General features: G+C 41.3%; 1 protein-coding gene across 3 annotated transcripts; it reads right to left on the bottom strand.

The window, feature by feature from the left end:
- Window positions 1–352: 352 nt before the first annotated feature.
- vit (vitrin) lies at window positions 353–22892 on the bottom strand. 3 transcript variants are annotated; one of them, XM_035914904.2, is made up of 23 exons: window positions 22697–22892; window positions 16985–17065; window positions 16710–16775; window positions 16175–16331; window positions 15958–16091; window positions 15804–15881; window positions 14453–14629; window positions 13900–13944; window positions 13532–13570; window positions 13390–13440; window positions 12505–12567; window positions 11923–11985; window positions 9754–9828; window positions 8297–8362; window positions 7801–7863; window positions 7256–7309; window positions 6229–6276; window positions 5691–5756; window positions 3970–4117; window positions 3779–3882; window positions 2792–3018; window positions 2187–2700; window positions 353–2016 (listed from the first exon to the last, which is right to left on the bottom strand). In XM_035914904.2, the coding sequence occupies exons 2-23, from the start codon at window positions 17016–17018 to the stop codon at window positions 1838–1840; spliced, it is 2451 nt and encodes an 816-aa protein (XP_035770797.1). In that variant the 5' UTR covers window positions 17019–17065; window positions 22697–22892; the 3' UTR covers window positions 353–1837. The 3 variants fall into 3 exon arrangements, with proteins under 3 accessions (XP_035770797.1, XP_035770798.1, XP_006806988.1); XM_035914905.2 differs by lacking the exon at window positions 7801–7863; XM_006806925.3 differs by lacking the exons at window positions 13390–13440; window positions 13532–13570; window positions 13900–13944 and having other exon boundaries at window positions 22697–22891.
- Between the last annotated feature and the right edge of the window lie 554 nt (window positions 22893–23446).

Below are 23446 nucleotides of genomic sequence, written 5' to 3'. Positions count from 1 at the left end.
GAGATGCTCACACTTGCTGATGACCGTTTGATTAGCAGCACCTACTTCTCCTTTTAATTCCTGTAGAAGGAGCAGGAGTGCACTTAATTTTTTTTTTCAACAGTACTTCTGTATTTTGACAAAATAAATAATGGCATAGAATAATATGTCCTGTTTTGTAATTCATCTGAGGTTTATTTAAACAATTTTAAGATTTTCTGAGGATCAGATGACTTATTATGTCCTGATGTGTAAAACCTCAGACGTTCTTTTTCACTATGACTTCATGAGGTTTGTTTTCAATGAATAAAAACTGAAAGCAGTCTGAAAAGTGAAGTTTTAACAAACTGCAATAAAAAAGGCACTTTAGGTTCTCTTCATTTTCTTTATTTTATTAAAAATTGCCCAAAAAATACAGATTAATTATCTGAACATTATTAGTGATAGGCTTCTTGAATATGCATATGTACAAACAGGGCATAAGAATGATAAAATCATAAATACTCTTCCAACAAAACTGCAATATTAGAAGCGAGCACTGTTAGAAAATAAAGATTAACATGAGTTGCTTTTATTCCTGATAAGAAGCAAATTTGGGATCTGCCGTCACTCTTTACAAAGATAAACAAGCTTACTTTTCACACAAGTCCACATCCGTGTTGTTGCTTTGCCTTTCACCTCAACTTTTTGGTTGCATGTAAAAATCATCTCAGCACCTTAGTCTCTTAGGAACCCAAACAATGTTCCTACGATCAAATCTCTCCTATTAGGAAGATTAAAATGCACCAACTCTAATACAGTATTTTCTCTTTACAGAGAATTGTAAAAAGCACCGCGCTATTAGGTTTATGAAGGTTTTTAAGCCATAAGAGGAAGTGCTAGGCATGCTTTAAATCTACATTTCTCTGCAAGCACCATACCCCAGAAAGACAGTCTTACAGTATGTTTGTTTCCCACTAAGTCACCCTTCAAAAAGGCACTACAAGTCACACAAGAAGCGCTACACTAATGTTAATGAATAATGTACTAATGCCCAGTTTTAAACATAACATTAGGCCTGACAAGCAGTGGAAATGGTCTTTTAATATCCTTTTATGCCTTTTATAAGTTTGAGGTCACAATTTTAGATTATTAAATATTTACTTAACATGGAGAACTTGCTAATTGAAGCGTTTGTTGTGCAGCTTTTTTCTCGTTTGACAAAAGTTTCATGCTAAAGGAGATAAAGCGCCATCTAGGAGGAAATATCACAACCTGGCAACCCAAATGCTGGCTTGTTCTTTCCAGCTTGGCTTGCTGTCTGTGCTTGCCCACTTGCTACTTTTGCATGTAGTATGCATACAACTAGGACGTCGCACTTCACATGTTTTCAACCGTCTTGCTGTACTTGCACCTAGATGGATTAAAATGTACCCTGAAGCCATGCTTGCTTGCAAACAGATTTTTTGCATACCAAGTATGAAAGATTAGGCATTCTGTAAAGCATTAGTAAATTTTCTAGCATTAATAAGACAAGTAGCAACTTATAAAGCCTTTATAATGGATGACTTACTGGTGCTATTCCAACTGTTAAATACTTGTCTCCAGACAGAAAACAGCTGGCACCACACTACAGCTGTGATGTCAGTTTGTCACACTGCGTGCCAATCCTTTAACATTAGCACCATCTGAATATTTGGGATAAAAATTATTTTTTATGTATTTTTGCCCCCACCTACATTCAAACCCCTCCCTCTTCAAATATGGGGCACTGCAGCCAATCTAGCACTGCCATCTGGGCGACAGAGTGAGTAAATTTACCAGCAGTGCTCTGTTACTAAAGCCTCGGATCCGGACAGGCCTCCCGGCACGTACGTCCTCAGTTTCTGGGCTGAGAGTTGAACTCCTGGCAGATGTTGTGGATGATCTTTGGTACAAATTTGTAGAGGTTGTCAAACTCATCCACGAAGAAGGAGTGCTCCTTGTCGGGGTCTGTGGCGATGTACTCCAGCTCATCCTGGGCTGCCCAGGCGATGCCGATGGAGTAAGCAATCACACCTAGATCATGAGAAGGGAGAGCAGATTACACACACACTGTTTTTCACATCAAACAGACAGTAATTGACACCAAACTGTCGACTGACACACAACAGAGAAAACAACTGTTTGCATCATTGATCCTTAACTTCAGCCTTTTTTTTTAGATTCTGTTACAGATGATGTCTGACCTTGGCGATGGACCGCCAGTGCCGGCGCCCTGACATCATCATAAGAGCGCCCATCCGTGATGACAATCATGATCTTGCGTTTGTTGGGTTTGGATTTGCTGAAAAGCTGCTCTGCCGCGTAGGTGATGGCAGCACCGGTGCTGGTCCCGCCGCTCCAGTAGTTGATGCGCTTGATGGCGTTCAGCAGCTCGGCTTTGTTGTTGTACTGGCCGAAGGCAAACTCCAGCCTCTGCTCGTAGGTGTACTGCACAGCCCCGACCCGCGTGTCCGTGTCTGAGATCTCAAACTCCCGCGTGATGTTGGCCACAAACTGCAGCACCGTGCGGAAGTTGCCGGTCCCCACGCTGCTGGAGCCGTCTATGACGAAGGCGATGTCGTTGGCGTTGAGGCAGGTTTTGCTGCACACCAGGCGGTCTGTGTCGCACACTCTCTTCACCAGGGGTTGCACGGCTTTCCTCAGGGCAAACCAGCTGTTCACAGGAAGCGAGAAGAAGCCGTTCGTCCGGCACACGGCCTGCGGAACAAAACAACACACCGTGCTTTAAACTGCTTTGATTTCTATCACGAAGCACAGGCACACCTCTGAGACGGCGTGTGTCACCTACCTTGTCAACAAAGTTGGCCTCAACAAGGTTCTGCTTCTCATTGTCGTCGGGACCCTCGATGGTGACGAAGAAGATGTTGATGCCGGACTCGCGTGCGAGTCGAGACGCCTCTTCCACCTTGTCTGTGGGCCAACCGTCCACTAGTATCACAGCCACGTTTGGAGCTCCTCCTCGGTTTCCATTGGCATCACTGAAGTAGTGCTTGTTGATGTAGTGGAGGGCTTTTCCTGTCAAGACACCAGGGGGCAACGGGGAGATTCTTAATGGTTTTACTGTATATGCAAGTCTGGGACAGAAAGCTGAGGAATATAAAAACAGTCATTTAATCACAAAGCTTAAACTCATCCTTTATGTAAATAATAGGCTAGAATATAAAATGACACAAAATTTACTTTTATACAGAAAATACTGAATGCCATATAAAAACTTTACATAGTAAAGTACATATATTTTGCTTCTCTATGGGATGCATTGCTCAAACTGTGCATAATCACAAAAATGTGGATACCTATCATTTAGTCTATTACAGTCTCGTCGGTGGTCTTAACAAAGGCTCTGCTGGAGACTAGAAAGTTTTACAGCCACTCACACTGTTATATGATTAGAGAGCACTTCTGGGCAAACGCAAACACTATTTGGATCGGCATGCAAAATTTAGCAAGTCATAAAGGCACATGTGGCAGTGGATGCATGCTGACGCACCAGCCAAAGCAGAAAAACCGCAAATGCTCTCTGAAAGCTGCCCCTTAACTGGGCTGCTAAAACCGAGCGCTTTTTGGTCAGAGCAGAGGAAAAACACGGCCTACAGGATCAGGACTGTAATTTCGCTAACACTGTCTCGCAGCAAATTTAGATTTAATTCTATACTTGCATGTGAAAATGTGCCTGGCTAGTAAACCATGCGATAATTGCACCCCTTTCCCTTTCACACTTGTGTTTGTAGGCATGTGCTGTGTAGGCTGGCAGCTGACGCAGAGGGTCGCTTACCCACGTTGGAGAGGCCTCCTTTCTGCACAATCTTATCTATGGCTGCTTTCAGCTCTCTGGAGCTGGAGTGAGTCTTCAGACTGATCTCTGTCACAGGGTCATCTCTTCGAGACAAGACAACCAGCAGTTTCACTATTTTTTTTGTCATTCAAAGCTAGTACAAGATAACACAAAAAGAACAAAGAGGTTACCCGTATTGGATGATGCCCATCATGGGGCCTGCCACACCCGCATTGATTGTCTGAGCCACCTCAGTTAGGAAGTCTTTCTGGATCTTAAAACGCCGCTTTCCAATGCTCCAGCTCCCATCCATCAGAAAGGCCAGGTCCACCTTACAATCTGTTACACAAATTCATGTTATTAGATCCAAAAATCATGAGGTAGCTACAACTATACACTCAGAACGGCCTTAATTCTTCATGACACAGATTCAAGAAGGAGCTAGAAATATTCCTCAGACATTTCGGTCCTTATTGACACGGTAGCATCACACACTTGCTGCACATCCATGATGTGAATCTCCTGCACCAACACATCTCAAAGCTGCTTTATTGGATTGACATATGGTGACTGTGGAGGCCATTAGAGTACAGTGAACTCACTCTCATGTTCATGTTAGAGCTTTGTGACACTGTGTGTTATGTTGTGTGCTAGAGGATGAGTACACTGTGGTCATAAAAGGACAGACATGGTAAGCAACAACACTCAGGTAGACTGTTGTGTTTAAGTGACTGCTAGTTGGTTCCAAGTGCCCCCCCCCACCACCACCACCACCACCACCACCACCATCATCATCACTACCATCACCACCACTACCACCACTATTACACCACCAGCAGCCTGATCTTCTGACATGTAGCGGGATGGATCCATGCTTTCTTATCCTGCATACCAAATACAGCTCTGCTATCTAAATGTCAGGAAGAAATCAGCAGTTTTCCCATCTTCTATTATCCAATTTTGGTGATCTTATGCAAATTATAGCCTCCGTTTTCCTGCTTTGAGCCTACAGGAGTGGCACCCGGTGTGGTCTTCTGCTGTTGTAGCCCATCTGCTTCAAGGTTTGACTCTTTGTGCATTTAGGCTGCCTTCTTGTCAGCTCAAAGCAGTCTCGCCATTCTCTTCTGACCTCTGACGTGAACAAGACATTTTCTCCCAGGGAACCACTGCTCACTCGATATTTTCTCTCTTTTGTACCATTCTCTGTAAACCTTAGAGAAGATTGTGTAGGAAAATCTCAGTAGATCATCTGAAATACTCAGACCAGCCCATCTGATGCCAAAATCCATGCAATGTTTAAAATCACTGTCTCCCATTCTGATGTTCGGTCTGATCAGTTCAGCAGGTGGTCTTGCCCTTATATTCATGCCTAGATGCACTGAATTGCTGCTATGTGATTGGCTGATTTAATCTTTATAGTAATGAGCAGCTAAGCAGGTGTTTCTATCAAAGCAGTGGATCAAGAGACTTTATGCAATGTTGAAAATAGATTATTAGCGCTCAGTTCAGCAGTTCTGTGCTGTGACTGGCTGCTTAGATCTTTGCATTAATATGCACTTGGACACGTGTACCTAACAAAGTGGCCACTTAGTTTATACAGAAAATGCAACTGAAAGTGTGGGCTGTATTTTCAACTATCTGCCCCAAAGGACACCCAAATGTAGCACCACAACTGTAAGGCCAAATTAAACAAGCTCTGGATTTTATTGTTAGGAGACTTCACCACAAATGTATAAAATTGATGCATTTACATGTATTTAAGTTGGGGTTAGGGTTTTATGGGGTTTTATGAGGAAAGATGTCTCTTTAACATGTGTGTTATCCCTCAATAATACAAATACACAGAGTGCATACATTGAAAAACACAAACACTTCTTGCGACAGTTTCATTGAAGCAGTATGGGGACCATACCCGGGTTTCCCTGTGACACAGGCTCAGGAGCTTTGCGGAGAGGTTCTTGCTCCCTCACACTGAAGCCTGGAAATCACGAAACAAAAGGAACATTTTAGCTAATAAACAAATACTCTATATTCTTTTATTCCAGGAAAGAAGAAATGTTACAAAAATAATTGAGTGCATAACTAAACCCGTCCTTTTTAGTCCAATAATATTTATAAGATCCAAGGCAATGCATTCATGCTTTGTAATGGAGCGAGAGCACATGTCTGCTTTTGTAGAATAAACCCGGTAGTTTGTTTGGTAAAAATTTCCAGCTGCCCATTTTCTGGAGTCGCCAAACGTTGGCCAGTATTTGTTGTGGCAAATATCGAGCCAAACAGCAACCGATTTCACCCTCAAACAACCACACCATTCGACTCCTTCAATTACAGGCTGAGCAGAAATCCAGATGCTCTTCCGTGGATGGCGTCAGAGTGGTTTGTATTTACAGTGAGAACTCGGGATTGACTGGCAAAGCGACTGTTTTAGGGGAGCGGACAAGCAATCTTACCTAATTCATAAGGTGGCGCTTCTGGATTCCAGGCGTCCACCGGCTCCACTGCACAGATGACATCACACAAGCTCAGCGTTAGCGCACTTTTATCGCAGAGCAGCAGGTAACAATTTCACGACGCTCAACACAAATCCCATATAGAAAACAGCAGAAGTCAGAAACATCTTTTAACTTGAGCTAATGACATATCTTATGTATTTTTATTATTTAGTTTCAATATAAAGCACTTTGTGTTACTTTCTGTTTTTTAAAGTAGGGCTGTTCGATATAATGATATATATCGGATGACGATATAAAAACGTCTATCGTTTCATTTTACGCCATCTTTGTTTCGTGGTGTTGCAAAATAAACTGTTTATGGCAATATTTTTTCATTGTTTTGATGGTCACTGTACTGGCTATATTAATTTCTTAAAGTTCTCTCTTTCTCTTATATTTTATATAACCACACTATGGACGGACAAGCGCGTGTTACAACAACGACGTTAACACCATCGCGTGTCCGCGTGTTTACGTACCACATAAACCTTTCACAATAAAGCTCAAGATCCTGTTGAGACTTTTCAAAATAAACTGAATCACGTGAAAGAGCAGATTATTTACGGATGAGAAGTAAAAAAGAGCCGCCAGGTGCTAAAAAATAAACCTTGGACTCAAACGTTAGAACAGGCTTTTCCCCGCAACACCCTGTGTAATAAATACTCACACAAAAAAAAACAACGGCTGTTACAACTTATGTCAAAAAAATGTATCGGTTCATGCATCTGTTAAAACACTCGACTCCAGCTACATGACGCGCAGCTGGAAACACTTCCCGCAAGTCGAGCTGCCCGAGATTCACAGAATTTACAGAAAATGTTAAATTTTTGTGATTTATATCGTTATCGGACGATTGAATTCTTATATCGGGATATGAGATTTTGGTCATATCGCACAGCCCTATTTTAAAGTGTGTTTCTTTTTTAAAGATAGATGGATGGATACATGGATGCAAACAGCTGCAGTCATACTAACCCCTCCTCACCTTTAGTGTTGGCCGTATCCATTATTTTTCGATCCGAGTCAGCAGGTCGCTGCACTAAAAGTAAATTGTCAGTGATGGTGAACCATGACACACAAGACAAAACCACACCATAGCAATACAGCCTGTCCTTACTGGCTCCATGTTTCATTTGGTTGGATGTGTGGTGCTATTTTTGTGGTACACCCTGAAAATGGCTAAGCCACTCGGTTTTCCAAACCATATCCCTCTGGATTCGGATGCTCGGCTGTGTCTTGAAACAGACAGAACCAGGGCCTGTAATCTTTTTGCACGCCCTTTTGTGTTCTGTCACTGGGCCGTATCGTAAGTGTATTTTTAGTGTGAAAGAAAACAAATAAAATGTGTTCGTTCTTCAAAGCATTTCAATGAAAAGTTCAACATCTTTGTGAAATATGCTGCGCTCTACATACAAAGCTACTCCCGTACATGTAAAAACAGTTTTTACATGATCCCAACCTGCTCATTTAACAACATCAAACCGGAAGACTTGTTAGTTCCCAAAAATGAAATAAAAGGAAAACACTTACGGTATTGTCCAAGGTTATAATACCAGCGCTCATATTCTGAGATATCAGGCCTGTAATCCCGAGCTAGAGGAGGATGTTTTGAGACCCGTTAGTATGGACAGAACTTCAGAGGGAGAAGCACACATTTTCATGGTTGTGATTGGTTGGTATGTTCTCCCCAACCCATCCCAGACCAGTGAAAACAATGGCTTTATGCAGAATTATCACCTCACATTATTTCGCTCTCACATGCACAATAAACCTGCCCAGCTCTCTTCTCTTTTGCACTTCAAAGAGTCTCCCATATGGCAGGCAGATGGCATGTAAACATAATGTCCCGAGAGACACATTGCATGTACTTACACATGGAGTCAATTTCAACACATACATGGTCAGCAGATACCAAACTGTATCAGTCACATGAGCATGCTACGTTAGCACATGCAACACAAATGCATACAATGTGTAGTAGCCTGCAGTAAAGAGGCCAATAAAGACAGAAAGAAAGCCGACTTACCTGTAACCTCAGGTGTGCCGGTCTCACTCCAAGCGTATCCTGTGTCTGGAGCTGCATAACTTACATCTGAATGTACAGCAGAGAAGGTGGAGGCATGAGCAGAAAAAAGAGCTACATACAAGCTGCTCAGAATAATTATCTTCTCATTAGCTAATTAGAGTGAACATTTGCAGCATTAATTCTACCCCATGTGGGCACCCCAGATCTGACAGTTAGTTGATCGAGGTCATTCAACTGTGATGACACAACTCTGATGGGCAAGTTTCACTGAATGCAACTACATTGTATAAGTAAGAGAAGCATCAGGTGATGTAACAGCTTTACATAAGCTTAGACTGCATTTAAAAGAGCACAGAACACTGCTGGATGACAGTCTGCACCACGATGAGCAACAGCAACCTGTTCCTGCACCAACAGGTGCTCCTGGTAATGATACAAATGGCTTCTGCATGTAAAATTGTCTCAATAAATCAATAAAGGTGTGTTAATAGGGCATCTGCACTGAGTTATTGGTCATGACATTATTGCATAAAGCCTTTTTACTCTTGCTTAATGTCAATGTTTCTGGAAAACTCTGATCTCTGGGCTCTATCAGGTTTTATCTCTATATCTTACACTGTTTTTACTCATGATGAAATATTGCAGGTGGACCATCCCATATACTGTCAGGTGACATTTATGGCACTGGAAAAATTTCCTCTATGCAGTAAATGTCCATATTATTACCATTATTATTATCACAACATATTTTAAAGTCCTGATCTGCTATAAAACAACCAGTGAGTAGATCTGTCAGATAAATGAAGGAGAGTAAAAAGTACATTTCCCTTTGTCAAAGTAAAAGTGTCATAAAATGAATATACTCAAAGTAAAAGTGTCTTGGAATTAAGTAAAGTATGTTACTCTGCAACACATTTAATTGGTTTTTAAGTCTGAATAGAATTGTTCGTAGGTCCATACAACATACAAGTAAATATGCTGTTCCCTGCATTCAGTGTACTCATTAAGGTTAAAACTGTATTAGTTTTTAAGGAAAGGAAAAACTTGCCTACTTGAAAAACAATGGATGGCTAAACACATCTTTATGCATAAAATGTAACACATGTTTTAGAAGTCAAAAAGGTAACTTTATAGGTATGAGCCTATCTAAATCAAATAATTAGTGAAAACTACAGATGATTTGATTTTCATTATTTTAACAGTATGATTTGGCAAATTGAACCACCAGAAATAAAACAGCTTTCATGTTTTTGCAGTTTTTCTATAAATCATCACCTCTAAAATTGTTTTAACCTAATGTGATCATTTTTCAGGTTTTATTAACATTTTTTAAAGAGATCTTTAAAGGATGGAGTTGCATAATTACTTTGAACACCAATCAGTGTTTAGTCAGTTTAGAAAATATTTATGATTTCCACATGGAGCCTGATCTATCTGTTTGCCTTTGTGCTTGGTACCTGCTGGTCGGCGAGCTCCAGGGAACCAATCGGGATGAGGAAAAGAGGGGAGTGGCCAATCCCTTCTGGGTAAAGCTGTACGGAGGGGTGAGAAGATTAGAAAGCTGCATTCAGGACAAGCATTGGGGAGGTGCATACTTGTGACTCCACAAACCACTTTATTTGTGGAGGTTGGACAAGATGTTTAGCCTTGAGTCAGACAGTAAACATGAAGGAGCCACTCAGACACAGACTGAGTGACCAAAGCCTGCTTTAGGAAAGTTTAGCAATTTTTCTTTCTTCCTTAACCCTGGAGAACCCATGGGGTCAAATTTGACCCCGTGGTTTCCCTAGAAAACCAATGGGGTCGGCTCTGACCCCATTGGTTCTCCAGGGTTAAGGGAAAAAAGAAAAAGGAAGATAAAAAATGTTTGGATCTTCTGCATTCACACAAGGTTTCTACTTACAGAGCAGCTAACAACACTGATCAGATTAACTAGCCTCATAAGGTTAATTGAAATAGGCTTTATTGCCAGAATCCCTTACAGAGGAGCAAAACCATAACAGTGCATTTCATCTGTTTATACTGACTGAGCCATGACAACACACTTCAGCTAACCCCTCTCTGTGGTGGATGGGCAGCTTACACAAACACACAGACTGGGCTTTGAGGTTCCCATCCAGTGGCAGCCAGTAAGCAGGGCCTTTGTTGACCAGGACGGGCTGGGAGAGCCCAGCATGCCGTCCAGTGAAGCGTGGGAGTATTATTCTAAAGTTGGTGTCAAACTAGGGTCAGTGTAGATAGTAGGACGCAGAGATTAGGCTAATCTGGTGCTGGTCAAAGGCCCAGCGCTATACAGCAGACAGCAGTGTTATTTTTTCTAATGAAGTAGGTGCTTTATAGGGATTGAGTTTAACTCTCTAGATCATAGCCACCTCAGCGATCACCACAGGCAGACAGTCACCACGGGCCCGGGGGTCACTCATTCTCACTTTGGGTATTGTATGGTACGCCTGAAGCATTACTAACATGTCTGCATGAGACTTGTTGGAAGAGGCCCATTGGACAGAATGGATCTTTGTGGGTGTGAAAGCCGACACATACAAGGCTCAGCTGGATCAAAACTTTTTCACTTGTGTGACCGATAAATTCAAACATCTGTTTGAAGCAGCAGGGTGGCAAAGCGACTGCGGAGAAAATCCTTCAGCTCATAAATCATAGTCCGAAATGTCAAAGTCAGCAAGCATCTACCTTTCAAGTGTGTCCTTGAGAAAGACAGTGAATCCCTGCCGGCTCCAGGGGGTCTGCTGTGAGGCCAATCCTCACCTCTGACCTCTTCCAGCTCAAAGAATTTCCCCTCAGGGATTCAATAAATTTAAAAATTGCACTATTCTCACCAAATGCCAAACTTAACACCCCTTTTCTGCACTGATCAACATCTCAGTGGGTTTAGGTTTGACCTCAGATCACCAAACCTTATGATCAGACATCATTTAAACTGGACTTTAGGAAAATGTGTATAATTTTAGGGATCCAGGGTTTTGTATTCCTCGGAAGAAAAACAGAAGCACATTCCTCAGTGAGCCAAACCTCGCCTGGTTTGAATGGCAAAGAGCTTTCTATTCTTGACAAGCTACTCAGCGGACCCAGGTCCTGCAGCACTGCGGACTGGCTCAGACGTCTCTCTGGGAGCAGCACAAGGCCACTTGGTGCTACTGCTTTCATCTCTCCCTTCTTTTCTCAAAGTATTTACAAGGGAGGGGAAGACCCCAGACCAGATGGGATCTGTCATACATTGTTATTACTGTACTGACAGAGCACATTTCTCATCCTGGTCTTAGTTCAAACTGAAAGTTATTCTGGACTTTGTGAAAATATGGCATAAATATGGCATGACAGTGATATTATATCATCTCTCGCCTTTAAGGTATATAAACTTCATTCTTTACTGCTGGGTACGGTGAAAGTTGAGCATCTTTGATTTCCACACCTCTTTTATAGAAAGCAGGCTCATGCATTAAACCATGGCGTCCCACAGACGGTAAACATTAGTGCTGCTTTTTAAAACATTTCAAACAGGGTTTTACTGCCATAGTTCTTCCCCTGTTTGATCTGACCTGTATATGTACTACGTCAGTCTCCCTGCATGAGCACTTTGCGACTACCACTCTGGATCTGGAGACACTTACCAGGGTTGGACTGGCTCATGGTTGGAGTTCGCTCAGGCTGGGCAGGCTGAACCCTGTTAAAACCTATTTGTAGCAATGAGACACAGGCAGAAGGAGAGAGAGAGGAAAAGGGAGGGGGAAAAGGGGAAAGAAGAGCGCTTCAGTTCTGGGGCTGCATCTACAAATACAGCCCAGCTGCTTTGCTTTGAGTGAAGCTGAAGTTTGCCCGCAGCATGATATCGAAAACAATAAGATATATGCTGGGTGTAGCTATTCCTCGTTTGCCTCTTTTCATGTTGGAAAATGAAAATATGAGTAAGAGGATGTGCCTGAGGGCAGAGAACAGCAGTTATCGTGAAAGGAATGTTAGCTGAGATGCTTGATAGAGCGGATTAGTGGTGACCCTGGGGTGAAGATCACAGGAGCTTATGAGTGTCAACACCAGGGTCAAACTTACACCATTCATACTTCTCCTGGATTCTTTTTCCAACAAAGACATCAGTAACCCCTGTTTCTCTTGACCCCAGCCCCACCAGCTCCATCAAGCCTACCTGTTTGTAGCTCTGTACATGTGTCTATGTGGGTGCTAATGACAAGGCTGACCTGGACCAACTGGTGAGGATGGCTGCCTCCGGACAGGCGACCCTGGCTCTTGTTTGTGTATACCTGAGACCACAATGAAGAAAGAAACATATAACAAGAAAGCATGAATATAATAAAATGACACCACATATGTATGTTATTCATGATATGATAGGTTTGTAACGCACCCGCTCAGGGCATCTATCATCTTCGGAGTTACCTGGTTTTGGTTTGGTTTTGTTAGTTTATCTTACTAATGTTAGTTTAGAAAAGAGGCCTGAATCTTATGCTCCACTCCATGGTTGGTTCAGGGTCCTCCTTTTCCCTTTTCTGTGTAGTCCATCTTTGCAAATAATTTTATTTCCACTAGTGCTGTTAAAATGACGTTAATGCCATGACTGCATTAACGCGGCAAATCGCTAACGGAGATTTGCCGCATTAATGCAGTTATGTCATTTTAACGAGATTAACGCTGACAGCACTAATTTCCACAAATAATCCAACAAAACATTTGCTGACCTGCATCAGTCTTGTGCCATCTTATTTGACAGGCTCCTCTGAGCCATCAGTTTACAGCTTGTAAAATATTTGGGGGCTCATTCAGGATAGCCAGTGGACTTTGCCAATAAACACAAGGTGAAATTAATATGAAGCGAGTAAACATATTACACAAGAGTCTTTTAAATCTACTAAACAGTTTCCAAAACAATATACTTTGAATATAGTAGCAGTTCAAATAGTTCATTACTTGAACAGGACAGCAGAATCCAGTCTGGATGTTGTTAGAAAATTATTGAAAACATATGTGGAAACAGGAAACAGGAAAAAACAAAGTAAAGGAAGACAGAGGAAATGTGGATGTAGGTAGAATAAGATAGAAGACATCAAAATTAAAAATTTGTTTACCTGCACTGGCACGTTGTGGAACTCTATGTGAATAGGAACCTCCTCTGAATACTTTGAAGAAATGCCATGGTTTAGTTACATTTGAATTGCTTGCTTGAAAGACTTTCCATGAGCTGCACACTGAGTGAGAGTGTTCACATACCTTGGCCGGGACTCTTTCTTTGACCACTCTGTGACTGTCCTAACACAATATGACACAATGTGGGCAAATTTAGACATAAATCTATGTTTACATGTAAGTTACCAAAAAGATTAGTGAACTGTTTATTATTTTGAATGGACTATAAACCCAGTAGACCCAGTAAACCCTGATCTGAACTTCACTACACAAGTTTGCCACTGACAGTGACAAACTTGGTTTGAATGCATGACCACTGACGGCTTCAAGAGACAATATTTATGTGAATATTTATTCCTGCGTACCTTAAAGCAGCTTTAAGCAACACCACCAGAAACCCTCACACCACAAAGAAAAATATTGTCAGTCCCTCTTTGCTTCCTTTTACTTACTTGAATTTGAAGCTGCCGCATGGGCAAGGTATGGGTGAATGCTGCCTGGATGGAAGAAAGACAAATGGAGTGCCGATATGGAGTGAAGAGAGATAATGTTACAGAAAATGAAAGGGAGAGAAATAGCTGGAAGGTTGTCTGGCACATAGCCCATGTAATTTGCACACATACCTTATGATACTGTAGCATTGTCTACTCACTATCGCTGTATTTCTATCCAAAACGGGGCAGATGACTCAGTGATTACTGTCTGATAATCTTTTCATTTAATGAGAGCGATGAAAGGTCTGCTGATCATATATGCTGTTAGTAACTGAACAGCATCATATTAACTTCATCGCAGAGCAGATATAATTTGTCTTAATTGCAGTTGTCGCTTGCAATTACCATCTGCAATCATTACACTTTATTAGTCAGCTGCACACTAATGAATGCTTCTTCTGGCATTTGTAGTTACTGCTAATGTTATTAGTTAATGTCGACTTGGCAGCGCACCGACTGCAAACGATTTCACTTTTGGTACAGAAGTCATTTAAGTGTTTGCTTCATTCACCTGCTTCCCTCACTTTATGTACAACGGGTCGAGCCTTGGTAGTAGGGGGTGGAGGTGTAGTGGTGGAAGCAGTGGTGGGAGTCGGTGTGGTGGTAGTGGTCGTGGTTGGTTCAGGAGTTGTTGTGGTGGGTTCAGGTGCTGTTGATGTTGGAGGAACTATCGTGGTCTCCTTTTGATCTGAAAGAAAACAGACAAAGGCAGTGGTGCACGATGAAGATGGATAGAGAGGAAGAAGGTCTACAGTAACTTCTGTGTTGTAATGCATTCTTAACATTCTTCACCAGCCTGCAGCACTCAGCCTGAGCAAAGCTCATCATGCCAAAGTCAAGCGCCAGGATGTCTATCTACTAACCTTTTGTCCCTAGAAAGCATTGATCTGGTGCCAACAGATGCTTTGATACCAGGGTTAATACTGAGCAAGACTTGGTTGGAAAGCAAAAGTTCTACATGCTTTATTTTAATATCATTTTGGTAGTTAAATAGTATTTAAATGTAAACACAATTACCAGATAATTTATGCTACGCACCACTATTAGATAACAATAAAGATGAAAATATCTATCTTTAGAAATTTAGTACCTTCACTGCTTGTTTGAGAATCTTTTAAGTTTAATGTTAAATTGTTCTGACCAGCCATCTATCGCACATGGTGATACACTATGTTGCCAGAAGTATTAACTGACCCATCCAAATCATTGAACTCAGGCATTTCAATCACCTCAATGGCTACAGGTATATAAAATCCAGCACTTAAGTATGCAGACTGGTTCTACAAACATTTGTAAAATGGTGTGGGATTTTGGTGTGGGGTTGTTTTTCAGGAGTTGGACTCGACCCCCTTAGTTCCAGTGACAGGAACTCTTAGTAGAACTTGACTGGCCTGCACAGAGTCCTGAAAACCTTTGGGATGAATTAGAGCGAAGACTGTGAGCCACACCTTCTCCTCACCATCAGTGTCTAACCTTAAAGATGAGCTTCTGGAAGAATGTTCAAAAACTCCCATAAACACACTCTTAAACCTTATGGAAAGCCTTCCCAGAAAGCTTGAAGCTCTTATAGCTGCAAAGGGTAGACTGACATCATACTAAGCCCTATGAATTAAGAATGGGGTGTCACTCAAGTTCATATGTGTGTGAAGGCAGACAAGTGAATACTTTTGGTAATATAGTGTATGAACCTTTGAAGTTTACCCAAAAAACATTTAAGTTTCCTTAATACAATTATCAGAAAAAAATGCATGGTACTAATCCTTTTTTTCTGGTACTCTATATCTGAAACTCTCTCAGCTCATGCATGAAAACATGAATTCACATAAAAACTTGCTATGAGGGTAAAAATAACCTCCTCTCACTTGTTTTCACATAGGTCGGTCTTGAAGGGACATAATCCAGAGTAGATGGGTAGATGACTCCCTTCTTAGGCTTGCCCTCTGAAACACAACAAAGTCGGCATTTAGCTGGAGAGTGACTTCTAAAGAACTGTATTTAACCTTGTTGACTTTATACCCGAGACAACGAATGATTCCCTCCATTTAGGCAGAGACAGAGAGCGCACGCCGTTGGAGTTGCTGCCTTTGTAGACATTCTGTCCAGCCATCTTCCTCACTATCACCTTTCCTCCTGAGTTGGTGATTACGCCACTGTGGAAACCAATTTTTTACTGTTAAATGATAGTTTTGATTTCACCCATTCATTTTTTTAGAGTCATCACTCCAATGCTAACCTGTGGATGGCTGCATTGCAAATGCTGGAGATGGAGGCAAACACTCCTGTCCCATAGACTTGCTGTCTGGTTTCCCTACAGCGTGGGGGACATTTTACTATGAACTCTGGGAGATTGACCTTTCCTGCTCTGACATCGCACTCTACAGCTGGAATCACTGTCAATGAAAGAAGAAAAGGAAGACAGCATCATAATGTTTTTAGATTTAATTTCCAGACAGTTTTGCTTCTTTCATAACATTTACTTACATTTTATTGATTAATCAAGAATAAAATTATCCCTTGAAAGTATTTGTTGATTATATTTCAACATGTTGACCGTTAACATATATAGAGTAAGAAGCTGCAGAAACAAACGTTTGGCGTAAAAACCCACATTTCAGCCCAATTTTAACCTCAGCTGCTATACACACAGCTTTTTGCCTGCAAACCAATGCAGTCATACAATATTCTTTAATATTATGGGTTTATTTTTGCTTGTTTAGTGACCCCTAACTGAAGCAGGACACTGAGGCTTGCTCGGCAACGATGCCTACCTTGCTTTGGTTTCTTATTCTTTGGTCCGTTAGGCTTGGCCCAGCATTGGTACGACAGGAGGAGCGCTGAGGGTGAGGCAGAGGGAGTTTCATGTAACAGCAGACAAATGATCATAATCATCAGTATGTTTACTGTACACACAAGACCTCAATGACAGAGGAGACTGCTGTTTTATGGTGTTAATGTGCAGAAAGCCTGATGGAGATATTATAGTAGTCAACCTTGATGTATTTGAAAACAGTATAGCCTGCAGACACACAAATGGGTTGCTCACCAAGGCAGATGGCAGTGAGTGATGCTCTGATCATGATGGACAGTGATGTTTCAGCACGTTAGCCAGACGTTCTTGTATAACCTTTGCAAGGGCAGAAGGAGAAGAAGGAAGTCAAACTGAAACTTTACGCTTACCTGCTGAAAGCAACTTTGGACCTTTCACTCAACACGCCTGAGAATGACAAATGTTGTGTCTGCTAAGAACAAAGCAGAGAAAATGCATGCTACTGAGGCACACCCTCTCAAACATTTTTGATAAACAGCAGGCCGATTATGGAGTGGCACTACACAAACAGCTGAGTAACTCATCTACTGCCTGTAAAGTCAAGGTGGCCAGATGAACATTGCACTGTCTCAGTCAACTCAGACACTTTACATCAGTTAAAGTCAGTATTTCTTTCTAGTTTCTTCAGTTGGAAAAGTCTCAAGATTTACAGCAAACATCTGCGCACAGTCAAAAAAAAAACTGCATGTAAAAGTCTGTGGAGGCAGACTCTATTAGAGAGCGCACACGGACATAATTTAATGCGACAGGAATGGGGGGATATGTTCAGTCAGATGGCTTTGTTTGACAGCCGCAACCACATCAAGCTGGATCTTTGTCTGGAACACTGTCTGTTTACAGTAAGAAGAAAATTTCTTTCACTGTCTGTCATTCTGTCCAAAGTAAAGACATAAGTTGAAGCCTGCGTTAACAAGATCAGATGAGGACCGCCAAGCAAGGTGATATTCTGCACTTTGCGTGTCAACTGTAAAGTAAAGATCGCACTGGTGGTAACTACAACAACAAGGTCTAAAATAAAATGGACCACCACTGAGATTCTTTAGGATGCACAACATTCTAGTTCATGCAGTGTACAAGAGCTTTGGGACAGCACTACATACTGAAGTCTCCCTCCCAAAGGAATAATGTACCTCTTAACAGAGGTGGCGTCATGACCTCTGAAAGCAGGGTCAAAACTATGTTCTTTAAAGTGAAGTGCTGAACTATTACATGAGAACGTGTTTAAAAATACACCTGACTGGTTGATGATTGCTACTACCTCAGGTCACGTACTGAGGTATCACTGACAACATGTCAAACTGTGGCTACACTGAGCACACAGGTTCACAGAGCATTTCTGAAAAGACCCTTTTTCAGTTGTGTCATTTTTCACATGAAATAGTGTGTAAACACATGTGTTAGCCATGACATTTAATAATGAGCCTCTGTACCTGAATATAACAGAACCTTCTTTAATGTCATTAGGAACGCCTGTCAAAGGAGCTTGCAAAGAAAAGCGTCTGGACTTCTTTAAGTTACTTGAAGACGTTTCACCTCTCATCCGAGAGGCTTCTTCAGTTCTAAGGTCAAATGGTGGAGAGTCCCAGATATAACCCTAGTGGGAGTGTCCCCCCACAGAGGGACAAAAGGACCCCCTGATGATCCTCTAATCGCCTAAGCCAAGGTGTGGAACTGGGTGTGGGTCCCAATCAGCCAGAGTTTCGGGTAAGTTCATTGTGAAACCTGGCCCCACCTTATCATGCGAATTCCTGAGGTCAGATGGTCATGAATTCGCATGATAAGGTGGGGCCAGGTTTCACAATGAACTTACCCGAAACTCTGGCTGATTGGGACCCACACCCAGTTCCACACCTTGGCTTAGGCGATTAGAGGATCATCAGGGGGTCCTTTTGTCCCTCTGTGGGGGGACACTCCCACTAGGGTTATATCTGGGACTCTCCACCATTTGACCTTAGAACTGAAGAAGCCTCTCGGATGAGAGGTGAAACGTCTTCAAGTAACTTAAAGAAGTCCAGACGCTTTTCTTTGCAAGCTCCTTTGACTACGATGACCTGGATGACTGAGAACCTTCACAGACATAGGAACGCCTGTGTTTACCTATTCCACGTGAAAAATGGACTTTGGCCTCGGCAGTATTCCTGTGAGTAGAGGTCTAAAACTGGGGAAATAAAGTCTGGCTTTCTTCCTTTACGTGGTAATGGGCTTGTTTGATTAAAGATTTTTTTATAACCACATTTTAATTATTGCTACAAGATCAGTTTGATACATGGGAAAGTTATCTGCTATTTTGTTGGAGGTTAGACATGAAAATTGATGAAGCCTGAACTAGCTACTGGTTAACGTAGCATAGCTTAACATGTGTGTGTGTTAACTCAGAACCACAAAACTTAGTCAGGCTGGTTATTTAACTATCCTAAAGTGATAGCAAAGTTTCAGAGAGTCTTTAAACCTTATTTTCTTGTTATCACTTGACTTAATTTGGGTTTTGTTTAGCTAGCTAAGTCCATCTCTTTCTAGTTTTTATGCTAAGCTAACTGGTTACTGACTCAAGCCTTATATTTACCAGCAAAAACCCACCCTATAGGCAGGTTTTGCCAGGCCTGGGATGGTTTTTCAAATTCTTCATTCCTTCTTTAGTATAACTTGAACAAAATTCTGCCACAGATACACATTTTGGTGATCTTTAGGTTATGTATGTTTAATGTGCCATGTGAAACAAATACAAACAGAGAACACAATTTTAAACTCACAGGGGGATGAATACAAAAATAAAAAGTATTGGGATTTATACAAAATGTTTTTTAAAAACATAAATTGTTAAAGATTGCTATATGTGTGACAATGTTTGTGCAAAGCTTTGTTGAGGCTGGCCCACCTCTTAAGGATTAAATAGGATACATACAGACTTATATGCCCATATATGCTCTGATCATAAAAGTAAGATAATTATATCGCCACAGAAAGCTTTCTGTCATATGGCATGTGATTTCAACTTCATATCAAAAAATACAAAGTGTGAATATAAGGCTTTCCTCCCTTTTTCCAGAGACAAAAAACAGCAAGAATAAGAGACAGCTTATACTCAAAATAAGCAGAATATGATATGTTTGATCATCTAATTATGCAGAAAACTGCTGTTACTAAATTATATGAATATACAGGCAACCTGCCCTTACCCATTTCACTTCCAGCTTCAGTCCAAATTATTGTTGGATGTTGACTATGCTGCAGTTAAGTGATATCAATGTTTTAATCTCAATCCTACAAAAAGAGAAAACATTTTCCCAGAATGCTAAAATATTTCTTACAGACTCAAGAGTGAATTATCAACTGCTTCAGCACCATCCTATGCTGCATTTCCATCACATGTTTAAAGAAAGATGTGCTTGTCAGGCAAACTTAGGTATGCTGAGTAATATCCTTGTAACAGTCTTGGATTACTAAGATACCGCAAGCCATTCTCTTCCGTAGCTCTCTATTAACTCTCTACAAAGGTTGCGGCACAAAACGGTGTAGCTTGTTGAATAAAAACTAAGATCAACAGATCTTTCCTTAGTGCATTAATGAGCACTGACATGGTTTTTCCACAGTGCTGTGCTTTGACAGGTAGGCAGATCACTGATGCACAGTCGGGACTACAATTTTTCCTCCCGAGTGAAGAAAAACGAAGCTGGAAACAAGCTGGGACAGATATGTGCATCTACAGTGCAGGAGTGAGATTTGCAGTAAGAGGAGAGGTGAGTAAGTGCGCTTTCATAAATGAAGCAAGCTGCTGATCAAACAGATAAGGTGTAAGGCAGCAATCTCTCAATTTAACAAATTTAGAGCGACAAATTAAAAAAACAATCAAACAAAGTAAACATTTAATTTAGTGTCTATGCTTCACTGAGAAAAAGGATGACATCATAGTGGAAAAAATGAATGACAAACAAAAATGATGATAATTTGGAATTTGTGTTCTTAGTGTGAGCGTCTAAATGCCTCCTTTTCATGGCAATGAAATGGTGGGCAAATGATATCCTTTGACAAACACTTAGGGGAGTTTCCTGTACAGTAGATAGTGAATCCTCAGAGACTTGCAGAGACACAGTCTTGCATGCTGACATGCACACGCACACACACGCAAACACACTCTCTATTAAAGAAGCTAAAATAAACAAAGATTTGGGATAACTTATCACATGCTCAGATAGCTTTGGAGAATGCTTATTTAAGGACTTTCAGACATTTAGCATCGAGACAAATCACAAACACATTGTCCTACATACTGCTGAAGTGCCCTATAGTTTGCGTTCACCTAAACTTTAGATAAAACATGTGTAATTTAAATAGCCTAGCTTTGCCTCTGAGGTTGCATCAGCTATATTCTCAGTCATCATTGGGATCTCCAGCATCTAATTTCAGCTGGGTGGGGATACAAATCAAACAAACCATTGACATGGTAACAAGTATGAAAAAAGCTACAGAAAAACCAAAGTGATTTTCACAGCCACTACAAAGGCTCTGTGCATGAGCCTTTTTCACTTTGTAGAAAGCAAAGCAGCTCAGACAGCTCACATAGTTTAAGGCATTAAAGTCCATTTCAACTAACACTGTCACTACAATGTGGATTACCTGCACCGAACAGCCTTCACCAAGATTACACAGTGCCGAGCTGTTTTGCACGAAACCAGCTAATCTGATGTTGCTAGTGAAATTAAAAAAAAATTCAGCTGCTGTGAAAACTTTCACAATGCATAAAGCAGGGAAAAAAATCACATCTTGCAGGAGCAGCACAGGTATACAGTGGATGTAATGTAAACAGTGGCTGTCTGTGGGTACTTCAAAGACCAGCACATAATAGGTTTTGGAAGCATAGGTACAGACCACAAACACTTATGACTGGTGCATCTGAGTCTTCAGAGTGCTTTTTTTGAACTGAAAGCACACAGTTGTTGTTTTTTTTCCCTCTAATGCAGCTTCTGCCAAGTAAAAGGTACTTCTGCTTTTCAGCAGTGCCACATTTCTAGGCTGGAGTGACCTGTGCAAATGCAACAAGGGTACACACTGAAGGAGACTGAGGCTTATTTAAATATCACGACCAGTTGAGAACTTGCTTTCACCAAGTTCCTGGGTGATTGCATGCCCAGAGCGAGAAAGTATTTACACGCACACCCGTGCCAGGCAGTGTTAAATCCCACCCTTCACAGGTGTCAGAATTGTACTGTAAGCATGCTGGATGTGCCAAGTGTTGTAGTAACAAGCCAACTAAGGAACCATAAGAGAGAGATCAAAATCAGACACCAAGGAAAGCCAACATGTCTCTACAAGGTCATTTCTGTAGCTTTTTGGGCTGTGCTGCTGCTGACTATTTGTTTATCCAGCACAGCACAGGCTGAATTACTTTAATTCTTGGCACTGGCTTCAGTGCAAGCCAGAGCCTGTTTATGTTCTGCTGTTGGACATACTGTATAGAGACCACCTGCCCTTAATCAGTATGTTTCAAACCAAACAGAACAGAAAGACATAACACTTAAGAAGATAATGTACAAGAAAGTAATTCAATAGCAGAAAGATTCTTGCAGCTGCAATAATTTAAAGCTCTGACAGAATGATTCCTTTCAGGATAAAAGCTTGGGTAACTTAGATCTTTGTGTTTTATTTTATTTAAAAAGAAAATATAAAGAACTTTAAAAAATAATTTAAGCAGCACTAGGTTTATTCAAGCAACTTGTTAATGCAACTTTCTCATGAAATAACATGAAAATCAAAAATCGAATCAAATCAAAAAACATGCAATGCTGATTTAAAATCCCCGACAGAAAAAAAATAGGACTAAAACGCGTTGGAAGCCAATTACGCGCGTCGTTTAAATAATTCCTATGTGGAGCTGCTTGTTAGCTCTGTGTTCAAAATTCCCATCCTCGCTGAGTAATGATGTGTGCTTACCTGATTAGGTATAATAATCCTCCGAGGTTTAAAGGGGTGATTCCCAGCGCAGGTTTCCTGAATCCTTACTCTTTCATTGAAAAACAGTTTAACGCGTGTGCGAGCGCTCTTCCACCTGGAGTTTTTCTCCTGCCTGAGCGCAGCGCTCATTAAAAGTGGAGAACGGGACGGGGGCGAAGTTTCTCCTATTTGCCCGTCCCACTTCAGGCTTGCAGCTCTTCACCCAAGCAGAAGAAGACCAGTAACCCGGGGCCATCGAGACAGCGCGCAGACAAGTGTTTTCTTTCTCTCTCTCTGAATCAAATGACGCGCTGCCTTAGTATGCCCACTGAAGGAAAAACTATGATTCTGACTATATGTTCTAAAACTCATTCATCCCGATTACCTGGCTGACAAATGAACCACCTAAGATGAGTGTGTCATCTCTCACCAGAGCAATCATTCCTCCACAAATAAACCGATCAACACCTGTTTGGGAAACACTTCAAAGTTAAATCCACTGTCACTTTGGGGGTTTGCGGCTTTTGACATGCAGTTGCGGTGTACCCTACAGCTCATGTACAAACACACACACACACACACTGACTGCAGACTACACAGACTTTTACTACGAGCGCAGTAGGTATGGGTGGCTCTAATGAGCCCGAGGCCGTTTAGCTCTTAATGTCTGCTGTAAATGTCCTTCATGTCATTACGGTGCAGAAACAAAAAGTTGTCCTAATTCAGGCTCTCATGATTTCAATTTACAAA

Source organism: Neolamprologus brichardi, chromosome 13, assembly GCF_056152115.1.
Source record: "Neolamprologus brichardi isolate AB-2024 chromosome 13, ASM5615211v1, whole genome shotgun sequence".
Classification (NCBI taxonomy): Eukaryota; Metazoa; Chordata; class Actinopteri; order Cichliformes; family Cichlidae; genus Neolamprologus; species Neolamprologus brichardi.
The sequence above is the reverse complement of the archived record's forward strand: the minus strand, read 5'-3'. Positions and strand labels throughout refer to the sequence as shown.